The following is a 22,242-nucleotide window of genomic DNA, read 5'->3' as shown; positions in this document are numbered from 1 at the left end:
GCATATACACATATATTGTCTACGTTCGGTATTACAGCGATGCTGCTAGTCGTTCGAGAAACGAGGCCACCGACTGTCTGGCCCCCTTCCCTGTCCCTTCTGCGATCACGTTCAGCCCTGCACCCTATTTCATGGTGTTATAGATACCGCGAGACCCCTAGCAAACTTCGAAGTCCATCTTTCGCATGCCAGTGTATTGTATACCTACCCACACATATCGTGTAGATACCCACTCGAACCGTTTCGCTCGGTAAAGAAGGAATCTTTATGTTTTCAAGAAAATTCACGCGTGTCGTGTAGAAAAAATACCTGATGTATTACGTTTCGAATGATTCTTTTTTTTTTTGTTTTTTCCTCAAATCGCAATCATCCTATGTAGGCAGAAATGATGACGATGATGATTATGATGATTGTGTTAATAATAGAGGATGACGATGATTCTGATTTCAGTAAATCGTACGGCAAGACCTCCAGAGAAATGAGGGAAAAATGTATGAAAGAAAATAAAAACACGGGAAAAATTCATCCCGGAAGTGGTTTCGCGGGTGACGCGAGGAAACGTGCCGGGATGAAATAGAAAATAGCCGAAGGAGATTGCGGGGAGTCGACGAACGCCCCCCAGGATGTCGACCCTGGAAGGCGGGGGCTGTGATGGGGCGCCTACCCCCGATCGATGCCCGACGTCGGGTGGATGCACGCGTTCGAACAAGGTATGTGTGTAGAACGTTATTTGCAGCACGTACTGGAGACGTATTTTAATTCATCAAGATAAGCGGAACTTGCAGGACTTTAAACAGCTCTGTAACCTGATATCAAGTTTGGTTACGCGATCGGGACGTCGATAAGTTATTATTCTATGCGAGAAATGAAATTTAATATTTGAGGGTTTAAAAAATTTATATCGACTCCTTGCGACATAAATTTTTTGGTGGTAAAAAAAATCGCAGGTACGTCAGGTTTTACAAATATTTTTTCTTTTTTTTTTTTTGCCGTACAAAATGTAGGTAGCGACGGATTTAACGATGTCTCAATTTCGAAATTCCTGAAAATAGCCTTTTTTAGAAATTTCAACGTCGTTGAGGCAGTAGTGAAAAAATACGTACGCTGTATACGTATTGCTGAAGTGAAAAATCACAAATTGTTACAACACTTTCGTTCACTTGTTTCAAACTTTATTCACGTCTGTTTGAAACAGCCGTTAATCGAAATTGTCGAAAAGCAGGACGAAAAACGAAAAAAAAAAAACAACAAGTTACAGGCCCTTTTCCTACGGCGAAACTTTGTTTAAACAAATCTTATTTCCATCTTCTTTTCGTGACTGTAACACAAAAAAAAACAATGGAAAAGAAAAATCGAAATTTCACCAAAGGTTCTTTTATAAAAAAAATGACGGTGAAGTGGCTGGTAAACGAAAACTTAATTTTTTTGAATGACCTCCGCGGGTAATCACTTACAGGTCGCAATTTTCAATCTGTAACAAAAAACGAAAAAGATTTTTAAAAGAAAGATACGAAAATCTTGCTAATTTCGTAAGATTTTTTAAATTGATTGAAATTTAACGATTTTGCGACCGAATTCTTCTCAAGAGAAAAAAAAAAAAAAAAAAAAAAAATCTGTTCCCTTCAAATCGACACCATTTTTGTAAAAATTAATATTTCTGAAACTTGTTAAATCTCTCAAGACCCCCGACGAATCTGAACACTTTCGCGGTTCCCCGTCGCCCACGTTATACACCCAATTTATTAATCTTCTTTGCAACGCGCCGCGTCGTCTCACATCGTGAACCAAAAATCGCCGACACGGGGTTCGAGCCTCTTTCCACAATCAGGGAGCGCAGGGCGGCGGTTGACCTGCAGCCTATAACGGAGGGGTGCGGGGGCGTTGATCCGTCAACGGTGCCACGTTGCTACACACACACACACACACCTATGCATACCTATTCTGCAGTGAACGGGTGAAGGGCTGGGCGTTGCGCTGCGCCGCGACGGTGTCGGCCGGGTGCAGAGGTCAGGAGTCACGCGCGGTCGTCGGGGTGGCGCCCGGTCTAGACGGACCATTGTTCGGGGGTAGGGTTGAAGGGGGGGGGGGGGTTGTCGCGACGCGTTGCAGCGCAGCCCTTTTATAACCCCCCGTTTTCATGCCGTTGCACCGACGCGGTCAAAGTTCTCTGTGCAACGAACTTTGAAAGAGATTTTTGCAAAACCTTGAATTATATTTGTCGTTATATCGTACTATGTATTTATTACACTATGGAACAATTGGAATCCTTTAGTTTTTTTTTTTTTTTTTTTTTCTACTGCGTTTAGAGTATGCAGTTGCGAGTCCTCGGTTTAAGGTAAATTGAGATTTATAAACAGTATTGTCACGTCACGTCAGGTTTTACAGCGGAAAGCGTTTGTTGATTTCTTTTTTTTGTTTTTTTTTTTTTGTCATGTAAGTAAGTGACGAGAAACTTTATTTTTTATTATAAAAATTTGTATTTTTTTGAACGATTGGCTTCTCTTTTGTAGACGCGGTATCGCGTTGTCACACTTGTGATACCATTGCAACGTACTTGGCGTTACGGAATTGAATTGGGTTCGTCGAGCGATAAAGCGAGCAGAATAGGCGGAAATTATAAGATGAGAAAAATTCTTTATTAGCGATACGCCTTTTCACAAGTTCGAATCTCCGGTCCTAGCCAGTTTGGCAAAAATATTTGCGGTCAAACCACAGTCCGAAAGATTATGCAGTTACGATTGCGGCATCGGAATCGCACATAGTAAAACCATTTTACTATGAGGAGATTGCAAAATGGACGATGCAAACTTGTACTTTCCTCCTGCTCGTTAGGTAACGTCAAATAATTTTGACTTCTGTATCAAGTTTGATATTGATTTTCCGTGTTTTGTTATACAATACAAACAATATGTAAAACATGTACGTACGTAGACCTACACGCGACGTTCCATTTGAGGCCTGCTAAATCGGGGCGCGACAGAGCGCGTTGGTGGGAAAATTGTACCTCCTGTAATACCTACGTACACAGTGAACGTCCAGTATCGCAGTGCACTTCACGCACCGATGCGCTATCGATTCTTCCGTTTCCATTAAATATATACACGGCAGTATTTCACACACGCGCTTCCACAGGGTCACGCACATAGATAATATATACGAGTATGTGCATATGCCGCATGCATTGCCTACCTATGCGCATATGCGTATACCTGCGTACATAGATACCTACGTGTAGAAATAATTGAGAGAGCGACGTGCGGGCGTGCAGTAGGTGCAGGGTACGTATACATGTGCAGCCGACGCCCCGTGAGTCACGCAATGCAGGTGAGTCTGGCTGTCTGCCCCACTGCTGCACTCTAGTCACGGGGTCAAAGAGCTCTTCGCAAGCTGCTGTACGTGTATATCGATAATATAAACCTATCTGTCTTGCACTCTGTATACCTATATATATACGTATATGTATGTACGGGACATTCCGCGCCGACTCAGTAAACGGATTGACCACGATGATTTTTAATTTCACCAGGGATTTTTCCTAGGTTAGTACGACGCCTGAAAAACTTGTAAGAAAAAATTTCAAATTTTTTTTCCATCGCTCGTCTTTCCTTACCCTATGATTTTTTAAACCCATCTGAAAACACACCAAAATTGATTTTTATAAAACAAGGAGAAAGAAAAAAAAAAACGTCCCGTTTGACGCAGGATACCGAATGTTTTTTTTTCTCTATTGTTCACAAAAATCAATTTGGGTGTTTTTTGTACTAACGTAGGAAAAATCTTTGGTGAAATTAAAAAAATGTCATGGTCAACCGATTACTGAGTTGGCGTGGAATGCCCCATACATATATGCATGTGTGTGTGTGTGTGTGTAACCTGCATCACCCGGTTCGTTGGATGTAATATAAGGTGTAACAACACACATTGCGCCAGACTTTGAGATAATACTGAAAAGTTTATTATTCCTTTCGTAGAAATGCATAGGTATGTTATCATAATATATGTGTATACATATGCGTCGTTATCAGCCGTCATGTTATAGATTCCTCATCATGCGAATCATTCGGACGCATGCAGCCCGTGCAAGGCTGTAAATCGCTCTTCTCTTTGTCAAAAATTTTGCCACCTTTCGCGGTTTTCAAAATCGATGTTTACTGCGACGTATAACTTGTATTCCCGATTTTTTTAACCCTGTGTTTTGCTAGTTCTACACATTACAGTATACGTAACAGAATCTTTGAATAAGAGCAGGAAAGAGAAAAAAAAAAATAAAAAATTCGAAAGTATCTTTGGTTTCCGGTGAAATTTTTTTAATACAATATTTTTTCTTGATACTAATCGATACAGTTGTCGATTATACAATTAGGCTTCTTATTTGCGTCCAATTTAGCATAATATCTTCTTCTAATTACTGCCACGTATACATACATGTATGTATACTATTTACGCGTAGTAATTAAAATTATGCCGACATTCGTTATTCGATAGCTATAGGTACGTTATATCATGCATTATACATATATATATATATATATATTTCGCGGCGTTCGTTGAGCCTCAAGATTATTTTATTCACCTGCATATCCGGGAGACTTTCCGAGAGTGCAATTAGCGCGTCTCAAGTACCAAAGCGCTTCTACTGCTACTAGTACTACCACTACTATCGCAATACACTGCGGAAACGGTGTAGTTTTTCACCAACTTGTCAAGTGTGCCCGTGTTATACCCTCGGTCTTTCACCCCTTCGTTCCTTCATCCCTGCACATTCTCGTATCGATGCGTTAAAATCGTACCTTACATACATTCGCTGTGTGTAATTGTTGGCGGATGGTTATACCGCGAAAAATTATGGAAAAAAAAACGTATGTGTATACGTATACGTACGTACGTGTACAATTTTAAATTGTCAATACCTATCCTCGTTACGAGATAAAGATAAGAAGAAGAAAAAAAAAAAACAAAAACCACATCCTTTTTGTATTATTTGCGAACAGCGACAAATTGGAGCAAGTTGTGAAAAGAAATATTGAAAGAAAAGTAAATTGAAACCGCATAATATCACCAATGATAAGACAGTGATTAGCTAACCTTTTTTTTTTTTCTCCATCGTAATATAAGTAATGATAATAACAATAACAATAGTGACGATCACAGCGAAGTAAATTGTTGATAATATGGAAAAATTGAAGAGTAAAAGTATGTGTATACAGGAAATATCATTTTTTTCAAACGGCGCTAGCCGGAAAGCATCGATCTTCTTTTCCCTGTTGGTCGTACACCGCGAATAAAGCCAAGGATCGGAGGGCGAGGGGAGAGGAGATCGCTGCAACCCTCCGATACGACGCGACGCCGACGCCGACGTCGCGGCGCAAGGGCGCGGGCGCAGCTCGGTGCAGTGGAGGTCATCCACCTGTAAGGTCGGGGTCATAATCTTGGCCGTCTGAGGGCGGGGGCACCGGCTCATCGCCATGGCAACCTCCCCCCGACGATTTCCACCACCCCTCTTCAACACCCCCTGCGCTTTACCTCCCCCCCCCCCACCTTCCTCGTCCTTCCTCGTCCCTCCTTCACGCCTCCCGAGTCAAGGCTAGGATGCAACCGTTTCGCACCGCGTTCATCTTCTCGCTCCGCACCATGCAATACTGTCCTTTTTAAAAGTTTTTCAGTTTCATTTAATTACGTTTTTTTCTCTCTTTCAACGATACGACGCGTTTTAACACTTTATTTTCAAGCTTGGACGCTCGTCATCCCATCCTTTTTTTTTTTCTTGGTTGCTTTTAGCTCTTTATTTATTAAACTAACGTTTTGGCAACAATTGCCGAGTTTTTTTCGTTCCACTTGGTCTCTGAAATATTTCCAAGTCTAAGGAGAAGTATAAAATTTATTTACTTATTTACCGAAAAAATAGCACACGTTAACAATGGGTCGGAATTTTTAGTTTTACACGACGGAAAAGCATTTTCTGCTAATTTATCGTGAAAATTCGAATGACAATTTTCACACAAACTTAATACGAACAAAAAAAATTTTACAGACGGTTTCAAAGTTTGTCTTCCGATCGTTTTTGTTTGGCTGCCGTATTGGATCCGTGCATTTTGAAGTTTCGAATTTCGAGTTCAGATTCGTAATCATCGACCCCAAAAGCTCGCGTATGCAAAACTTCGAGCGAATCGCATGTAAGGAAAAATGTATGCATGAAAGAGTTAAGGTTAGAATATGTCGTTCTTTCAATCGGCCAGTTATTTTCTTTAAGAAAGAATAACGTCGATTCGTACTATTGGACACTTCGTTTCTCCTTCTTCTTCTTTTTCCTCTTGCTCATGAAACTAGGACAGAAAATATTCTCAGTATTCCGTGTAATAGCAGATATTGCGACGGAGGAATAATAATGCGTAAAATATGGAAAAAGAAAAACAAACCGTAAGGCCGAACAGAATGAAAAACTTTTGACTGAGTGTCGTGATATCGTACGTAGAAAAGAAAAACGCGGATACCGTCAAGTAATTTATTAGAGCACGACGTGGATGAGTCCCGGGGCTTAGTCATATTCGTATATGTTTAAGGTATAATTCGGAAGTGAAGAATCTCGTAAATTACTCGTGGAAAAGCGCGTTGACGCACCGAATTACCGAGAATCATCCCCCAGCGACGATATGACTCATCCCCGTAAGGACGAAAACTTTATCTGCTAAAATCCTCATTTCTGCTGGCTGATGAATTATCACTTCCTCCCGCGAGCGATAATTACATCACAGACACACAAAATATACATACATACGTACATGCATAGGTGTATATTATCTAGGAAGAGATAAGATTGATAGAAAAAACATTCCTGCAGGTTTTCCGCATACGTATTTTGGTTACTAGGCGACCCACGAACGACGCGACGACCCAAATGAACGATCATTATACATTAAGCTGATTACGTTGTTATTACACGACGCATACACAATGAAATACAAGAATCGGATCCCTGTTTCGTTATACGGACCCCCCGAGCTGTTTCAGAATCGATGATCACCGTTTTGTAACTGATATTATTCTACAGACGACTTGTTTGTACGATCGTTAAACACGTCTCGTTTGTCGTTAATTTTACCTCAGGTGTACAGTAACGATATTCTTCGATAATTTTATAACAGAATATAGAAAAAAAAAATTCTTCTTCTTCTTCTTCTTCTTCTTTTAGTGTACAGCAAACAAAGCCATGAAATTACAGCCATCGTACGGTTGATTGTTGCACAATTAAATGTTACGTATAACGCATACGTAACGCAGAATTGCGTATGTCCGTACGTGTTGGTGTAATCTGTATCGTTATAGCACCGATGAGTCTCGATAACGTAGACGTGTCGTATTTGAATGAAGAGAATAGATAAATATGTAAATTAAAAATTAGAAAAAGATTCCACGCGATGCGATTAACAAACGGTTTTTTGATTTACGAAAGGTTTTCATTTTTCCTTATTATTCCTTTTCTTCTTCTCTCGGCATTCGATGGAAGCAATCGTTCGAATCGTGGCTTTGAACTTTGTTATTTGTTAAGAAAATCGAATTCCACGAAGTGCAACGCGTATGTTCCGAGCGCGATAATTATACCGCGTATACCTACTTATAATCGATAACAAGGTTCGTGCCATTAATGTAATCCGTCCGTTCGTTCTCTGGCACGCTCTGATACACATATACCTATTTGTACAGACATGTACAAACTACGCGCACGCGTGTATGTATGTGTAATATACGATCAACGGTTTTTAGAATTCGGGTCTATAACTACCGTTCTACTCGTAATATCTACTCAGGTCAGATAATCAACTGAACTGTTTATTCAAAACTTTTGACCATAATAAGATCGCATACTGAACGCCGACGAGATCAGTACATGTTAGACCGGGAACCCATAACACTTTTCATGTCTCATTTGTTCACACTCGGCAGTATAAGACCCACCCAAATCCCAACTTCCACCACGCGGAGATGACTTCACCGAACATAAATCGTGGACCAAAAGGTGGGGGCTGTGCCGGCGAAGCTGTATTAAAAAATCCGGGATCTAGAATTATTACTTACCGTTCGGCGTTTGTCGCAAATTACTGCAAGTGAAAAAAAAGTTTGGGCGGACGGCATTGCCGAACGTGTAGATTGGATATGACGCGAAGTGACTCTTTTTGTTGTTGTAAAAAATTGTTAATAAAAAATCATAACTTCTTAACGTTCGGCATTTTGTTAATTCATCTAATTATATACTAAAACTCGAGATAATATGATCACCGAATATTTAGGTTGGATCGGGGGCTAGCCACCTACGCGTACTTTTGTCGTAAGGGTGTAGAGTACGCCTGTATCACACATTAATGTTCGGCACTGATTTTATATTGTTTATCAAAGGCTCCCGGTCTATGTAGTTCGTGTCTGCGTGTGTAACATACGTAGGCCATTGGATTCAAGCATTCGTTTGAATAATTATTACTCAACACCGATAAATCAAAAACGTCGTTCGTGTATTTAATATTATGATACAGAGTGTCGGATAACTAATCGAGAAAAAAAGAGTCTCCAAGTTTATATTCGTAATAATGTCCACAGTAGTATGGAAATTTGTGTTATTATAAATTTACACGAAACGACGTGGAAATTCTCTGCAGAGTTTACGATGATGAGTGGGCGTCAAAGACGTCGATTTTTCGTTAAAATTATTGTAACATACAGCCGTGCGGCGCACTTGATTCCTTTACCGTGCAGTGATCCGATTATAGGCGAGATTAATATATATTCAATGTCGCCGATAGTAGGGTCACTGATAACAACGATGTTTGCGAAAAAAATAACCAAAAAAAAAAAAAGAAGAAACCTTGACAAATCTTTCCACGATAAAAATTTAAAATCACGCAAGGCTGCGCGAGCAAACAGCTGTGACGTATCTGTATGTGTATGCGTGCGTATGTATGTATGCATGTATGTTTGTTTGCATTTTTGTGTGATCAATGTGTGCCATGCTTCATCGTTTACATATTTGCATACATAGTGCACATATATGTTAGGTTGATTAACACAAAATAAATTTTTTTTTTCACCGTACTACTTCCTCACAAAACTGTTGCTTGTGATGAGAAAAAAGTCACCTGCAAATTTGAACTCGATCGGATAGGATTTAGAGGTCCCGCTTTCGTGATTTCGTTTTTACATCGTAATAACTTTTTCTGAATATGGAACGCTGTAATAGTTAATAAAAATTGTCAAAAACCGAAGTAAGATCGGGCGATGAGGAAAGAGAGAGAGAGGGAGGGGGGTGTTAACGATGAAATTTATAATAACCGTCAACGTCTGGATTAGACGGCCGATATATATAATATCGGGGATTGCATCTCGGGCCTTGCCTCATAACAAAATGTCCTCTGATCGACCCTGCCCTGTCTCAATGTTAACTTATCATCACAGATACGAGGGGCTTCGACATTTCTCTCTCTCTTTCTCTCTATCTCTCTCTCTTTCTCTCTCTTCGTATGCGTTTTGATGCACCTATTATATATATATGTACGATGTGTTTGTTGCCGCGTTCGGTCGCAAACTGTCACTTTGTACACATAACATCATTCAAGCTGCATAAATATAGGTATGAGTGGGTTTAGTACGTTGTGTATTATACGTATGTACGTACGTCTCCAATGGTTCAAGTACAGCCGTTGTACGAAACAATTCCTCGTGTATTTTTACTTATATTTGTCAAGCCGTAGTCCGGTTCTCTTTTCGCGTTCACGGTAATCGTCCGCCGAAACATTTTTCTTCTGCTATCCTATTCTACTTTTCCTGTTTCTATAATTCTCTCTAACTCGCTCTCTCCCGCTAAAATTCTGTCGCAAACAAAGGTTTCAAATTATTTATAACTTATTCTTTTCCGTAACTCTGATGTTAAAAATAGGGATGAACTTTTTATTTTGTTTTTTTTTTTTCGATTTTTAATCCGTTCTCTCGGTATCTTGTCCAGAAGCTTATGCTTATTGGTCATTCTTACTAGTAACGTGTAATGTATCGAAATATTGAAAAGAAAATCATTGTTTTGAAAATTTAGAACGGCTTTAAAGGAGTTCAATGTTCAAAGTTTAAATACACTTTACTTTTTAAAAATAGATTATTCAATTTGAGACGATCCTATACGGTTGTAAAGTAATTGTTTTTCCTAAAAATGAATCGTTGCATTGGCGTTACGAACTGATTGCATTTTTTTTCTATCTAAAATTAGATCAGTCACATCACGCGTGCAAGGTATGTAAAAAAAAAAAAAATAGCTTTGACACGTTTGCGAACTCTGTTGAAGCGAGTGCGTTAAACGTGTGATAACACCTCGTTTTGGTGATTGCAAAATAATTATTAGCCTGCGTAAGTTAGCACAAGGTTACCGAACGCTCGCAACGAGCGTGATTATACGCAAGAGATTGCACCAGTTTACATTACAGTCATCACACTTATGTATAAATATACCTATAGATGCATCGTTGAGTTATAATTTAAATTTGGAGTTGAAAAAAAGTTGAAGTGTTTTATGAAAAATTATTCAAAGATGCTTGCAGGCGAATTTTCTGCCTCCTCCTCTTTGACGTTCAATGATGCATATCAGTTATGTATTAATCACGATCTATACTCTATAGGTTTCAACCTACCGACACTGTGAATTATCGTTCGAGCGATAACGCGCAGATAACAAAATAATGACCTTTTTTTCACACGTAATGTTATTGTGTTTATTGAATATTTAAATAAATTGGCGCAATTTATATTGACTCAGGTCGAGAAAAGTAAGAAAATCTGAATCCTGTATATCTCGTTAATCAAACGTATTTCGTCAAATGAAAAATAGAGATGTAAAATCAGTTTTTTTATACATCGTCTTCTTCTCATCAACGCATTTATAACATCCAAGACGTATGTTATAGATATTATAAAAAAATATTTCTTTTCTTATACACTAATTCAATACATATTAATTTGTACATCATATAACATCACGGATACGTTTTTTCATAGATCTCTGCGTACTATTAACAGGCAGAATAACAGATAAGACCCGAAACATTACGAGTTAATTGAGTTAGTTCCATAATTTACGGTAGGTCGCGGTGACACGCATTACACGCAGCCCTCACATTCTGACGGCGTTGTTGATGCTGCAGAATTTATCCAGATCCGTCATTATTTTCACCTGGTCAAACACGCTTCGTTTGTCGCGGTCTATCATCCGGTCCGAGATGAAGTTACACATAATGCACGTACTCCGTTTTTATTTCGAGTGACACGAAAAAGTCGTATGCAAGTAATTCGCATCAGATATCCATCGCAGATTTTACAAAATTATAGCATTGCGTAACGCTGAACGATGGATTTTTTATTAGCGAAACAAGGGATGGATGTTGCAGTTACGTATCGGGATTTTCATAATGGCAATAACCACATCATTTAGAGTGCGCGAATATCCTCGGTTCCATGGGTATAATAATATACATAACACGAGGCGGTATGGCATCGCAAAATTTAAACACAGTCCGTAAGCCGTATTAGTATTAACAGGATCAATCGGCGACGGTCAGGGACGGTGGAGACAAAATATAACACGCATTTCAATAATCCGCAAGGATTTGTGCGAACGTAGGCCTGTATACGCGTACGCGTAACATCACTGGCACAGATGTTTGTACATATAATACATGTGCCTGCGATATATATATATATATATATATATATATATATATATATATTTACAAAAAATGAACACGGCATTGTTGTTTTTCTATCTTCATTGTCTTTTTGCGAAGGCTCGGAACGAGAACCGCATCGGTAATGATAAACTGTAGTCATCCACGAGAAAAATGACAAGTTTTGCTCCGAATTTTTTTCAATATTTAGCAAGGTTACGGAGCAAAAACATTCCAAACGACAAGTGTGCCTGTATTGTTATTACACATTATACGCCTAAGCTGAGTGCGCTATAGAAGTTGCAGACAAAAGAAAAAAAAAAAAATTAAAAAAAGAAAATTGCATGCGAAATATGGGCTATTATATAACTTACAACGATCGTTACGGATGTACCTTATACCTATGTAATAAAAATCGAAACGCGTAGTAAAATAGAAACGCCCGCACACGGATGGATTCGCTCATCGCCAGCTATCCAAATTAACTTGTTTCATGCCGGCGCACCTATAATAGCATTCGTACGTGCACGTGTGCGTGCGTGTGTGTGTGTCATACACCTATCTAGATATGATGCCAGCTGTTACCAGGCAAACCGCGAGTTGCCGTGTAAGTCTTATACAAGTTGTAAAAATTGCGAATTCGGTGATGCTAAATTATCGTCAAATCGTACATGACTAAGGCACAATGTCACACTCACCTTCCAGTTTCGGTTACACATTCGCAGTTCGTATACGCAGTACATACACCTTATGTATAACATAATGGTAAGTGTGGGTAATTTTATGCACAGTGCGATGGGTACGACTGACTGGCCAAATGTTGGGACTGATTTAACTCACCTAACCTAACCTAACCCAATTCGACTCGGCTTGACTTTGATCAGCTAACATGCATGTGTGTATTGATAAAATTAAAATAGGTACGCAAGTACCCGACTCATGGTCACGGTCGAGTCATCGCGCGGCTTCATCATCAACTCCTCCAACTCCGGCTTTACACCCAACACGGTCAGTTTAAATCGAAATATACACAATTTGTGATTACTGCTTTTTTAACTTTTCCTTAAAAAATGGACACCGGGTTCACATTTTTTGTCTTATTTCTGTCTTTTTTTTTTTGTCCATTTTACGGGGCGGAGGGGTGAGGAGACAAACATTTGTCTCTCTTTACATCATATTTTATCGTTGAATTGACATCGAAGTTTTTAATTCCATTTGCGGTGCAGACGGAAAAACAAGAGTACGCTTCAAACTTGTTAAATTTTACGGAACAGTCCATAGTGTGTGTACGTATGTACGTATTTGGTATGCAAATATTGAAACATATTTTCGAATGCACGTATCGAAAATTTCTCATGTTACATGCTCAACTTATATATATTATACAACGTCGACATATTTTATACCAACGCTTATTATAAGCGACGAGGAAGTAACGTCGTAATTCCGTTCACTTTAGTTAATACATATAATGTAATGTAATATATGATATGTAACGTGTAAAGCGAGACAGGTTTGAGCAGATGATGAAAAAAAACAAACAAAATGCGAGTTATTACGAAATCGTCCTTGAAAATATATCGTTAAATTTTACTACAATACATTCATTCAAGTAATATACTATGAAAATTGTACTTTAGGTTGAAAATACTAAAGAGAATCGTTTCACAAGTGTGTCGTCGTTAAAATAGAGAAAAAAAACTCATCCAGGATCTCGACCAAGTCTTAATCATCGTGTAAACGCATTGTTCCCACCAACGGCGCGGCTGAACAGCGTTTCCGATAAAATTACAATAGTTTCATGCAATCAGCGACTGCACTATCCAAAGTTCATAAACTCGGCGTCTCCAAGCACGCACCCGCCTCTGCGGCAAGAAGGCGATAAGTGCCTCATAGTGGATCCAAGAATCCAGCAACAGCAGCGGCCATAAGGTTTTCAAACAAAGACCGGTTCTCGACTCGAGAAGGTCACTGGTTCAAAAGCGGATAGCTCAGCGGGAGGCTGACGTTTCTGGGTGATAGACAACGGGGGGAAGAGGAAGGTGACGGAGGTGGCGGAGGTGGCGGAGGCGGCGGAGGCGGAGGGGTATAGAAAATTTCTCGCGTCTCACTTCACGGCTGGAGATCATGGACTCTGCTCTCATGACTTGGCGCGGTGAATTCGACTCCAGTCGAGAGGAGCACCTGCTCTTACTTTCCATCCGGCTGCCCAAGGCGTTAGAAATTCACTTACACCTTCCTCGGCGATATGCGCCCAGGGTTCGTTGATCTCGCCGAACTTACACGCTGCTGCCGGCCGAAACGCCGTTCACGGGTGAAATTTCACTCTCCTTTTCAACTCGCGACTAGCTACTCTCACCGATGTATAAGGCATATATCGCCAATGGATTGTGGCACCGTGACCCAGAAGTCCGCGTGAGTTCGCTTTGTTGGAAACGGTGTTCTCTGCCTGTATTTTTAGCGCCGAACACACGCTGGCCTCGAGACGACAACGGGGGCCAAGTTCTTCCGGGAATATCAGCTTCCCGAACAACGAGAAAACTCTTTACGTTACCGTGGAAAAGCCCAACGACAAAGGCCTGAGAGTCTTCTCTTGGCCACTTGGCTGTGATCGGTTTCGTCATGCTTCGAAGCCGCACGTTTCGTCTGACCCTGATTCTGGTTTTATTCACACCCGATTCTTGAGCTTTCGTAAGTTCGCTGTTTCCAGCTTATAAGTTGGGAATTCGCGTTAGGGAAATACTGAGAACGGTGATGGGAGGGAGTGGTGCTGATTTAAACAGAAGCGACCTTCAAAGAGACGTTCAACTTTGTCACCGCAGAAACCTGCGAAGGTTATGTTACCCGCCTGACTGTGGTCTGTGCAGGCGCTCTTTGCGTCCTTAAATATATCGCCTGCTGCTACAGCTTTCCTTTGTTCCGTGCGATAAGGGCAGCGTGATGCGTATTACGGACTGTTGATGCGATGGTTCTAATTTTTTTCATCGTATAACACTATGCCGAGTAATTATAGATCCAGGTTTCATCAGCCGTATAGTTTGAAACCGCAATTTCACCTCAGCGATATTTTTAAAGCGTGTGAAAAATGGAAGGTTTGGAAATAAGAAACACATCATGCATGAGTGAGCAAACTGCCTTGCATTCTACCGCAGGACGACCTTGTTATGCCATATATAACAAACAACACTGTATGAATTTTATTGCCATGAATTTCGTAGGAGTTTATGAATCGAAATTGCAACAAGGATTTCAGCAAGTGGATGCATATAATGCAGCAATAGAGAAATGAAATACACTGCATTATTTTCTTGATTGTCGAAAGTTTGCTGAATCTTACCTTCTCCGTTTGTGCAATCGCGGATCATCAAAAATTTCTGTCTTCTATGCCATTGCATAGAAGACCTGCAGCTGACTATGAGACGAACGTAGTTTTCTTCGTGAGTTGTGGCTGCCCTCCGTTACTACAAGTACAGTTAAGATATTGTACCCATCATGGACAAACTGGAGCCAGAGGGAGAGAGCTCATCCGGCTGAACCCACACCGCGGCATGAACATCAACTATGAATCACTGTATCACTTGATCTCTATGTGGTGAATTCTCGACGATTCTTGGTGCCGTTTTTTCGCATATTCTTTTATCATCTCTTTCTTTCCTGGTCTCTGTCTTCCCAGGAATCTCCGTTGGAGAATTTCAATGCCGGAAAGAAAAAGAGTTCATGGTATTATTGTGAGAATTGGAGTCGATAGGACGCTAATGTACGATGATACAGTGTAATGATTTCCCCGGTTCGTGACTGTCAAGTTTATGCAACGATTAATTAATCCGGTACACATACCCAAAAGTGAGAAGAGACCATGGAACTACCATGCATCCCAGCTCGATGAACGGAACCCTCCTTCTATCGAACATTCATTCGGGATCGAGCTAAGTGAATAGAAAGGATCAAGACAGGCACAGGCACACCAACGTCTCATGAGTTGGTATCGAGTGGCCGACTTATAGAAGCGAGCGTCGCGTCGCGTCGTCGAGTCGCTGTGGCTGCTACTGCTGCTACAAGCGAGGAGTGAACAAGGAAGGCTTTCTCCGGGGACCTTGAACTGGTGCCCGAGGCATTCTGAACTTGAACCACTCCGGAGGTTTGTGGAGGCCTCCGATCGCCGTCGTAAGTATGTATGTACGTATCTCAGACCTGTGGCTGGTGCCTGTCATGTTCTCGGTCTGGAAATCGGTATCAACTTTCTCAAGAGCCTAGAATGTTTCTTGGAAATGCTCGTTGCTATACATATATATATGCATACCGGCTGTCGTTACGATACCGTGTATGCTTATACCTTATAGGTGTCTATCTGTGTTTCTCTCTGTGACGAGTGTTGCACGGTAACTGTACGTTTCACTTAGCACCAACGCTGCAGGAAGCGGTTGGAAAAATTATAAAAAGGCGTCTTTATCGAGTATATAGACTTGAATTAAGAGAGGAAACAATTCAGCGCACGTGGTTGTGCGTTGGTTAAATAAGATAGTGCTGCACTTCCCTTCGGTGTGTAATAGGAAATGATTGTTGGAAAATTGAAAATTCGTGGGCGCTTATCATCGTACATGATGATGGAATACGAATGAATCAAGTAATACACGAGTTTCGTTCGATATTCATTGGAATGTATATTTTTGTAGACGGTCTCGATGGCTGCTGATTCGCGTTGCTTGTCACCTGTTTGTTAAAATTATTTTCAAAAACATTCCAGACTTCTTAGTTATATCTACTCATCTACGAAGAATGTACGCATAGCCATACAGCGAGCCTGGCGATGACGTATAGCAGCGGATATTTGTTCGAAAGAACAAAAATAATCATCAAAAAAGATGAACGATAGATTTAGATGTGTGTATAATATTATACCGATAACCATCTCACCACCTGCACCCCAGACATGGTATAGACACCACAAGAGATTCCTTTGTGTGTTTACACTTGCCTTGACTAAATGCAAAAGGCGAAACTTGATACTTATTGGCCGCGCTCGGTTGCGAGGTATCGAAACGATTGCGGGGATCCGAGAATCGACGGTATAGAAGCGATGATAAGCCCCAAAGAGCGTGATCCGATTGGTTGAAAAACAACAGGGCCTTTGATCGCGAAAGCGTGTATAGGAACCCGGTGATTCCATTCGCCGGAAAGGAGAGTCATTAAATTCGTTCATTCGAATAACGAAGGTGACCTCGCCTAGCCAATCGGCAGATCGTTCGATTACCGCGGCCACCGAGATTCCAGACATCCTCGAGCTGTGATAAATTAATAAACGACCATCCAGGTCTCCTTGAATTCTTTCGGGCGAGAGGATTTCTCCGTCTCTGTCGCGACTACCTAGTTTCAGGCAAGTCATAGTTCTCGGTTCCGTCCACTTGCTATGATTTTGACCTCTCTCGGATACCAAGTCTTTGTCTCCTCAAGGTCTGCCAATCCCGGGCTTGTTGAAAGTAAAGACTGCCAGATACGTTGATGACGACCATTCCTAGTGGCAAGCCTTGTTTCGCCCAATTATCCTGCATCTATACCTATGCAGACCGTTCAGTACCCGTTCATATCCGGAAATATGATTCATCCATCCTTTTCAAGCAGCAAGGTCGCCAACCTGGGGATCGATTCTGTAATTTCACTTTTCCCATTTCACATTTACCACCATCGAAGCTTTCCGATTGGTCTGCAAAGTTTAGTCAACCAATCAGAATACTTGGATGGTGGAAAATGTGAAGAGTGAAATTAAAGAATCGATCCCCTGAAGCGCGAGGACGATGAGCTCGATGAACCTGACTTATATCGAGACGCCTACCAACGCCGAGAAGATGGAACGCAAATAGATAGTCAGCTCAGACCTCCTTTGAGACTAAGGTGTACACGCTTCTTCCCAGCCTGCTGTTCTACCTCTCTCTCTCTCTCTCTTTCTCTATCGCCACATTATATCTCTCTCTTCTAACTCGGCAGCGGCCGGCTGCCAGTGGGATGCATGGCGTACACCAGAGCTGGTGGTGTAGAGGCAGAACCAGACGAGAGTCAGCGTCCCTAACCTTATACAACAAAAGTCGAGCTGAGCGAGCCCGTCGACACGCCGGAGTAACCAAAGAGCCAACCAGCCAGCCAACCATACATTCAGTCAGCCGGGCGAGGGACCGACCGGACCTTGCAGACTGAACAGAGAATGCGCTGCGCGGTGGACCGGTTTCAATAATTCAACTTGATCTAGAGATCTAAGCAGGTCCTCGGGTAACGACTCTTATACGCGAACCCACGCCGGTCCCTGGTCTCTCCTCCCCCCCGACCCCCCCTTCCCTGGTCACCATTCGCGACCTCAAATTATGCAATCAACTTTGATTCAGTGGTGAGAAACCCGGATGGCCTTAGGTAGTCTGCGTCATCCGCACACCTCACCGTCTGGCTGCTGGTAACGTTCAGTTCGGATCAGACCACTGCTGGTTCAAGGTCTCGGTCCTATTCAATTATTGATAACGAGATCTGCATCCAGAGTGGGGTTGCTCGAGAGACAACGTAAGCAGATCTCACCGAAAGTCACCGTGTTTCCTTCATCTACCATGCCGCTTTACGATAGAGTTGACCGCTGACTCTTGACCCGATGCACCATCGTCGATATCGACAATCGTGCTCATGGGCATTTCGTGTTGCACTAATGCCACATCATGAAATATCCCTTTCAAATTCCGTTGATGTTAGTGCAAGGGCTTAACCTTCTTTCTCAGTTTCTTATGAAATTGCAGTACAGCGTAATCGATATTTGGTGAAAGTAAGGGTTTCCTATCAGCCTACAGGTGCAGAACCTTGTCGATCGGTTTCTATTCAGTCCGTCAGTTTCTCTCACAACGCTATCAACGCGTTTATCTTAAGGCCTTGGCCTTCGTTCCAGGCTGACCTAGAGGGTTGAAAATCCTGGAGAATCCTCTCCAGGTTTACACGTATTGTACAACAGGTGAAAACCTCGGAGATCGAGTAGCATTTTTTCGAAAGAAAGAATAGGAGGAAGGTATTTGTTCTTGCATCAATCGGACCCCGAGATGCAAACAGACTTGGCGTTTCGTTGTACAAATTATCCCTCTTTTTCGAGCAATTGAGGACCTTCTTCGATCCAAACTTTGACCAAGTTTCGTACGAGGGATGAATGCGACACTTGAAGAGCGGTCGTTTCAACCGCATCCACTCTGCGTCGGTAAGTACGCGTTGTTTATAGTTATGGCCGCCTCGAACGATAGGAGGTGCAGATAACAAAATCCGGCAGTCGAAACTTGAAGAGCACAGCGAGTCAGACGCTCTACGTAGGTGATCCGAAAATATTTGTGAGTCTAAAGGCAAAGTGCGGGTAAAGAACCTACGCTTCGCTTCGTTCGAGGGACACGCGAATCTGTACCGTCGCACATATGGTCTGTTTTATGAATTCATATCAAATTGTAGAAGGTATTTTATTTTAAACAGGAACTTTTGACAGATTTGAAATTGTAGAGAATATTTCGGTTTCGGCTTGATGCGCTTCGTGTCCTGGCTAACAGTCGAATTCCCTCCAGGACCGCCTTCCTCCGAGAGCATTCCTCGGGGCTCTCGAGTCGAGTTGTTCCGTAGCGTAAACATCCGATAACCGATCCCGCATGGTTTTTCTGGCTGAGCCAGTCCTCTTCCAAATGTTTACTTCAAAATTCATATTCAAACGTCAACATGTGTCGTTATCTCTGACCTTCATTTCCAAGAATTACCTTGCTCATCAACGTTAAGGTCAAGCATATTTCAACGCTTTATTAATTTATATCACTAGAGGTGATAACTCGCGACTATTGTTCTCCCACTTCTAATCATGCTAATCGATTTCCATACGAAGTCGATCGGCTTTTATGTAAGCGCGGACTATAGACTCGGTGTTTCAACGTGCACGAAGGCATGCGGTATAGACTCCTCTGTTTTATCCGCTCTTCATAGCTTCTTTTTTATTATTTTTTTTTCTTTTATCTCGTATGCATTGTGCACGGCACATATGATACGTTTATCTCTATGCTATGTGCATGGCTATATTAATGCCCGTGTGTGGTGTATATGTACGTTTTAGCCCGTCAAGAACCGCTGTAGTTCAGCGGACGACACGCGGGCGGAAAGGGGGGCTAATCGATAATCGTGGCACTCTCTGGGTTCAGGAGCCTCGTTCAAGGACAAGGCCACGTGATAGCGGACGCGCAACTGGGCCGCGCACATACAGCCATCCCTGACAGTGACCGTGCCACCACTTTGCGGGCCCCGAGAATCTGCCGACAAAATTTCCGTTTCATATTTACTTTGACTCGTTGAATTAACATTTTGCAAATGTGTTCATAAAAAGTTTGAAAGAAAAACTGATATAAATGAAGAAGTTGAAAACAATCTTATACTCGTATAATTATCGAAGTATCCGTACGATAAAAAAGAAATATATAGGAAAATTCTTAACAAAGTATGATATGTTATACATGTATATCAAAATTTTGGGTAGAACTTTTTACTTTTGTTTTTTTTTTTTTTTTTCTTTTTCATTTCGTTCTTATACCCTATGTCATTTTATATTTATCTTCTTTCTATCCAACTGCTACACTTTTCTTCATCATCTTATCACCGACAATGTAGTTGAATACATATTGTTTTTTCCCGGGAGCGACGAAGCGCAGGGGGAGATAAGCGGAGGGGAGTGGGATAAGTCGGCCACGTCCCTGGGCGTTTTCTTCCACTCTCTCCCCCTTCTCTCTCCCTCTCTCTGTCTTTGTCTCTATCTGTTCAAAATACTTTACACACATACGTGTATATTACAACACATAGACGTATTTTTGGGCGGGTGAATCGGCGGGTTTTACCCCCGCCTAGGTCAACGGGAAGCGTTGGGTCGTGGTGCTACGCACGTCACTCGGTGCCCAGCCGAGCCAAGACTCGACTCGTTTGTCGGAACATAATGTTACGTGTGCCTTGTAACAGCGGTATGAATAATAATAACAACAATAATAACAATAATACTAACCGTAATAAACAAAACAATCTTAACACTTTAAGAAGTGTTTCAATTTTACGTATAGAACATGCATACCGTACATTCGTGAAAAGGTCGTTGGTCGTGCTTCGTCGTGGCAACGTGATTTTTTTTAAAACTGTTTAATCCCTCACCACAAAGAAACAGAAAAATTCCTGCGAGTGAATTGTCGGTGATCATTGACCCCGTGTAGCTGTAGATCCGCGAATGCGTATAGGCATGCGAAAAATCATAACATTCGTATGATTGCGCATCGTTTGAAAAAGTTCCGAATGTTTAAACCTAAGTTCGTCCCCCGCCCTTCCTTTCCATCGTTTTTTTTCGTGACGGTAGTGCGACGTCGACGTTATTATTTAACCACTCCTTGGGTCCGCAGGACGCATGCGATCGTTGTTTCGACGTCATATGTAACTCGGTGCATTGTAATATAACATGCATACGTACATTCATACATATCCATGCAACCCAGAGAAACACATACTGGACAAAATACATGTATCGTAATAATCCGATAAACGACGAACGGACCGCGTGTGCGTGCGTGATGCGGTTATGTATACATGTATATATATGATGTGTAACCACGGCGATGCATCCTAGGTACAACACATCCGTGTATGCATATAATTTTACAAGTGTGCCAAGTGTGCGTCGTCTTCTCTACTCTTCTAACCCCCCCCCTTCTACACACTTGCTTGAGAGAGAGAGGGAACGCGCGACTCTCAGTTTGGTTGAACAAGGCGACGCGACGAGACGTGCGCCGCTGCAGACCCAGCGTCGGGACGTTAACGCGCCGTTCCCCCCCTCCTCGCCTCCTATCACTCTCTCTCTCTCTCTCTCTCTCTCCTCTCATCAACTCTCCTCCACTTTCCTCGCTCCGCCTCGCTTCTCTATGCATCGGTTCGACCGCGAGCCGGACCGCGGTACCACTCTCACTTTTGCTGGCGCCGACGACACTCGTCGGGTGCCTCCAAAAATTGCCACCTAATCACGCATACTGCACACCATACGCTCTACATCGGTATACGGATACATATATAATATATATGTATATATATATATATACATATATATATATTTATATATATTTATATATAATGTATGTATACCCGTAACAATAATACTTGTATCACTTTTATACATGCACATTATAAATACAAACGTATAAGCACGTTATTAATATATTGTATTAATACTGAAAATATAAGGTGTACATGTATATATATGATATATCTAAAAATAGAATATCATGTAACAACGAGAGAAGGCTAACTAAATTGTGGGTGACTACACGTAATCCATCTTTCGTACGTGCGTAAATGAATATATAATAACGAAAAGAGATAAGATTGCAAAGATAATATGCCTGTAATATATTTGTCTCGCCTGTTTAAAGATTAAACGTGTGTATGTGCATAAAAACTGTGATTCGGTCACTAATAATCGGTATTGTATTTAAAATACACGTATACGTGCGTTCGTCCTTGTGTGCGTATAATCAATTTCCGT

General features: G+C 41.5%; 1 protein-coding gene across 1 annotated transcript in view; it reads left to right on the top strand.

The window, feature by feature from the left end:
- Positions 1–658: 658 nt before the first annotated feature.
- Positions 659–22,242, top strand: part of LOC107222400 (nuclear hormone receptor E75) — a 147,441-nt gene continuing 125,857 nt past the window's right edge. The window contains exon 1 of the mRNA XM_046738481.1: positions 659–710. Within this exon, the coding sequence (XP_046594437.1) occupies positions 674–710 (37 nt within the window). The 5' untranslated portion in view covers positions 659–673. The remainder of the gene's footprint in view (positions 711–22,242) is intronic.

Source organism: Neodiprion lecontei, chromosome 4 (genome assembly GCF_021901455.1).
Source record: "Neodiprion lecontei isolate iyNeoLeco1 chromosome 4, iyNeoLeco1.1, whole genome shotgun sequence".
Classification (NCBI taxonomy): Eukaryota; Metazoa; Arthropoda; class Insecta; order Hymenoptera; family Diprionidae; genus Neodiprion; species Neodiprion lecontei.
The sequence above is the reverse complement of the archived record's forward strand: the minus strand, read 5'-3'. Positions and strand labels throughout refer to the sequence as shown.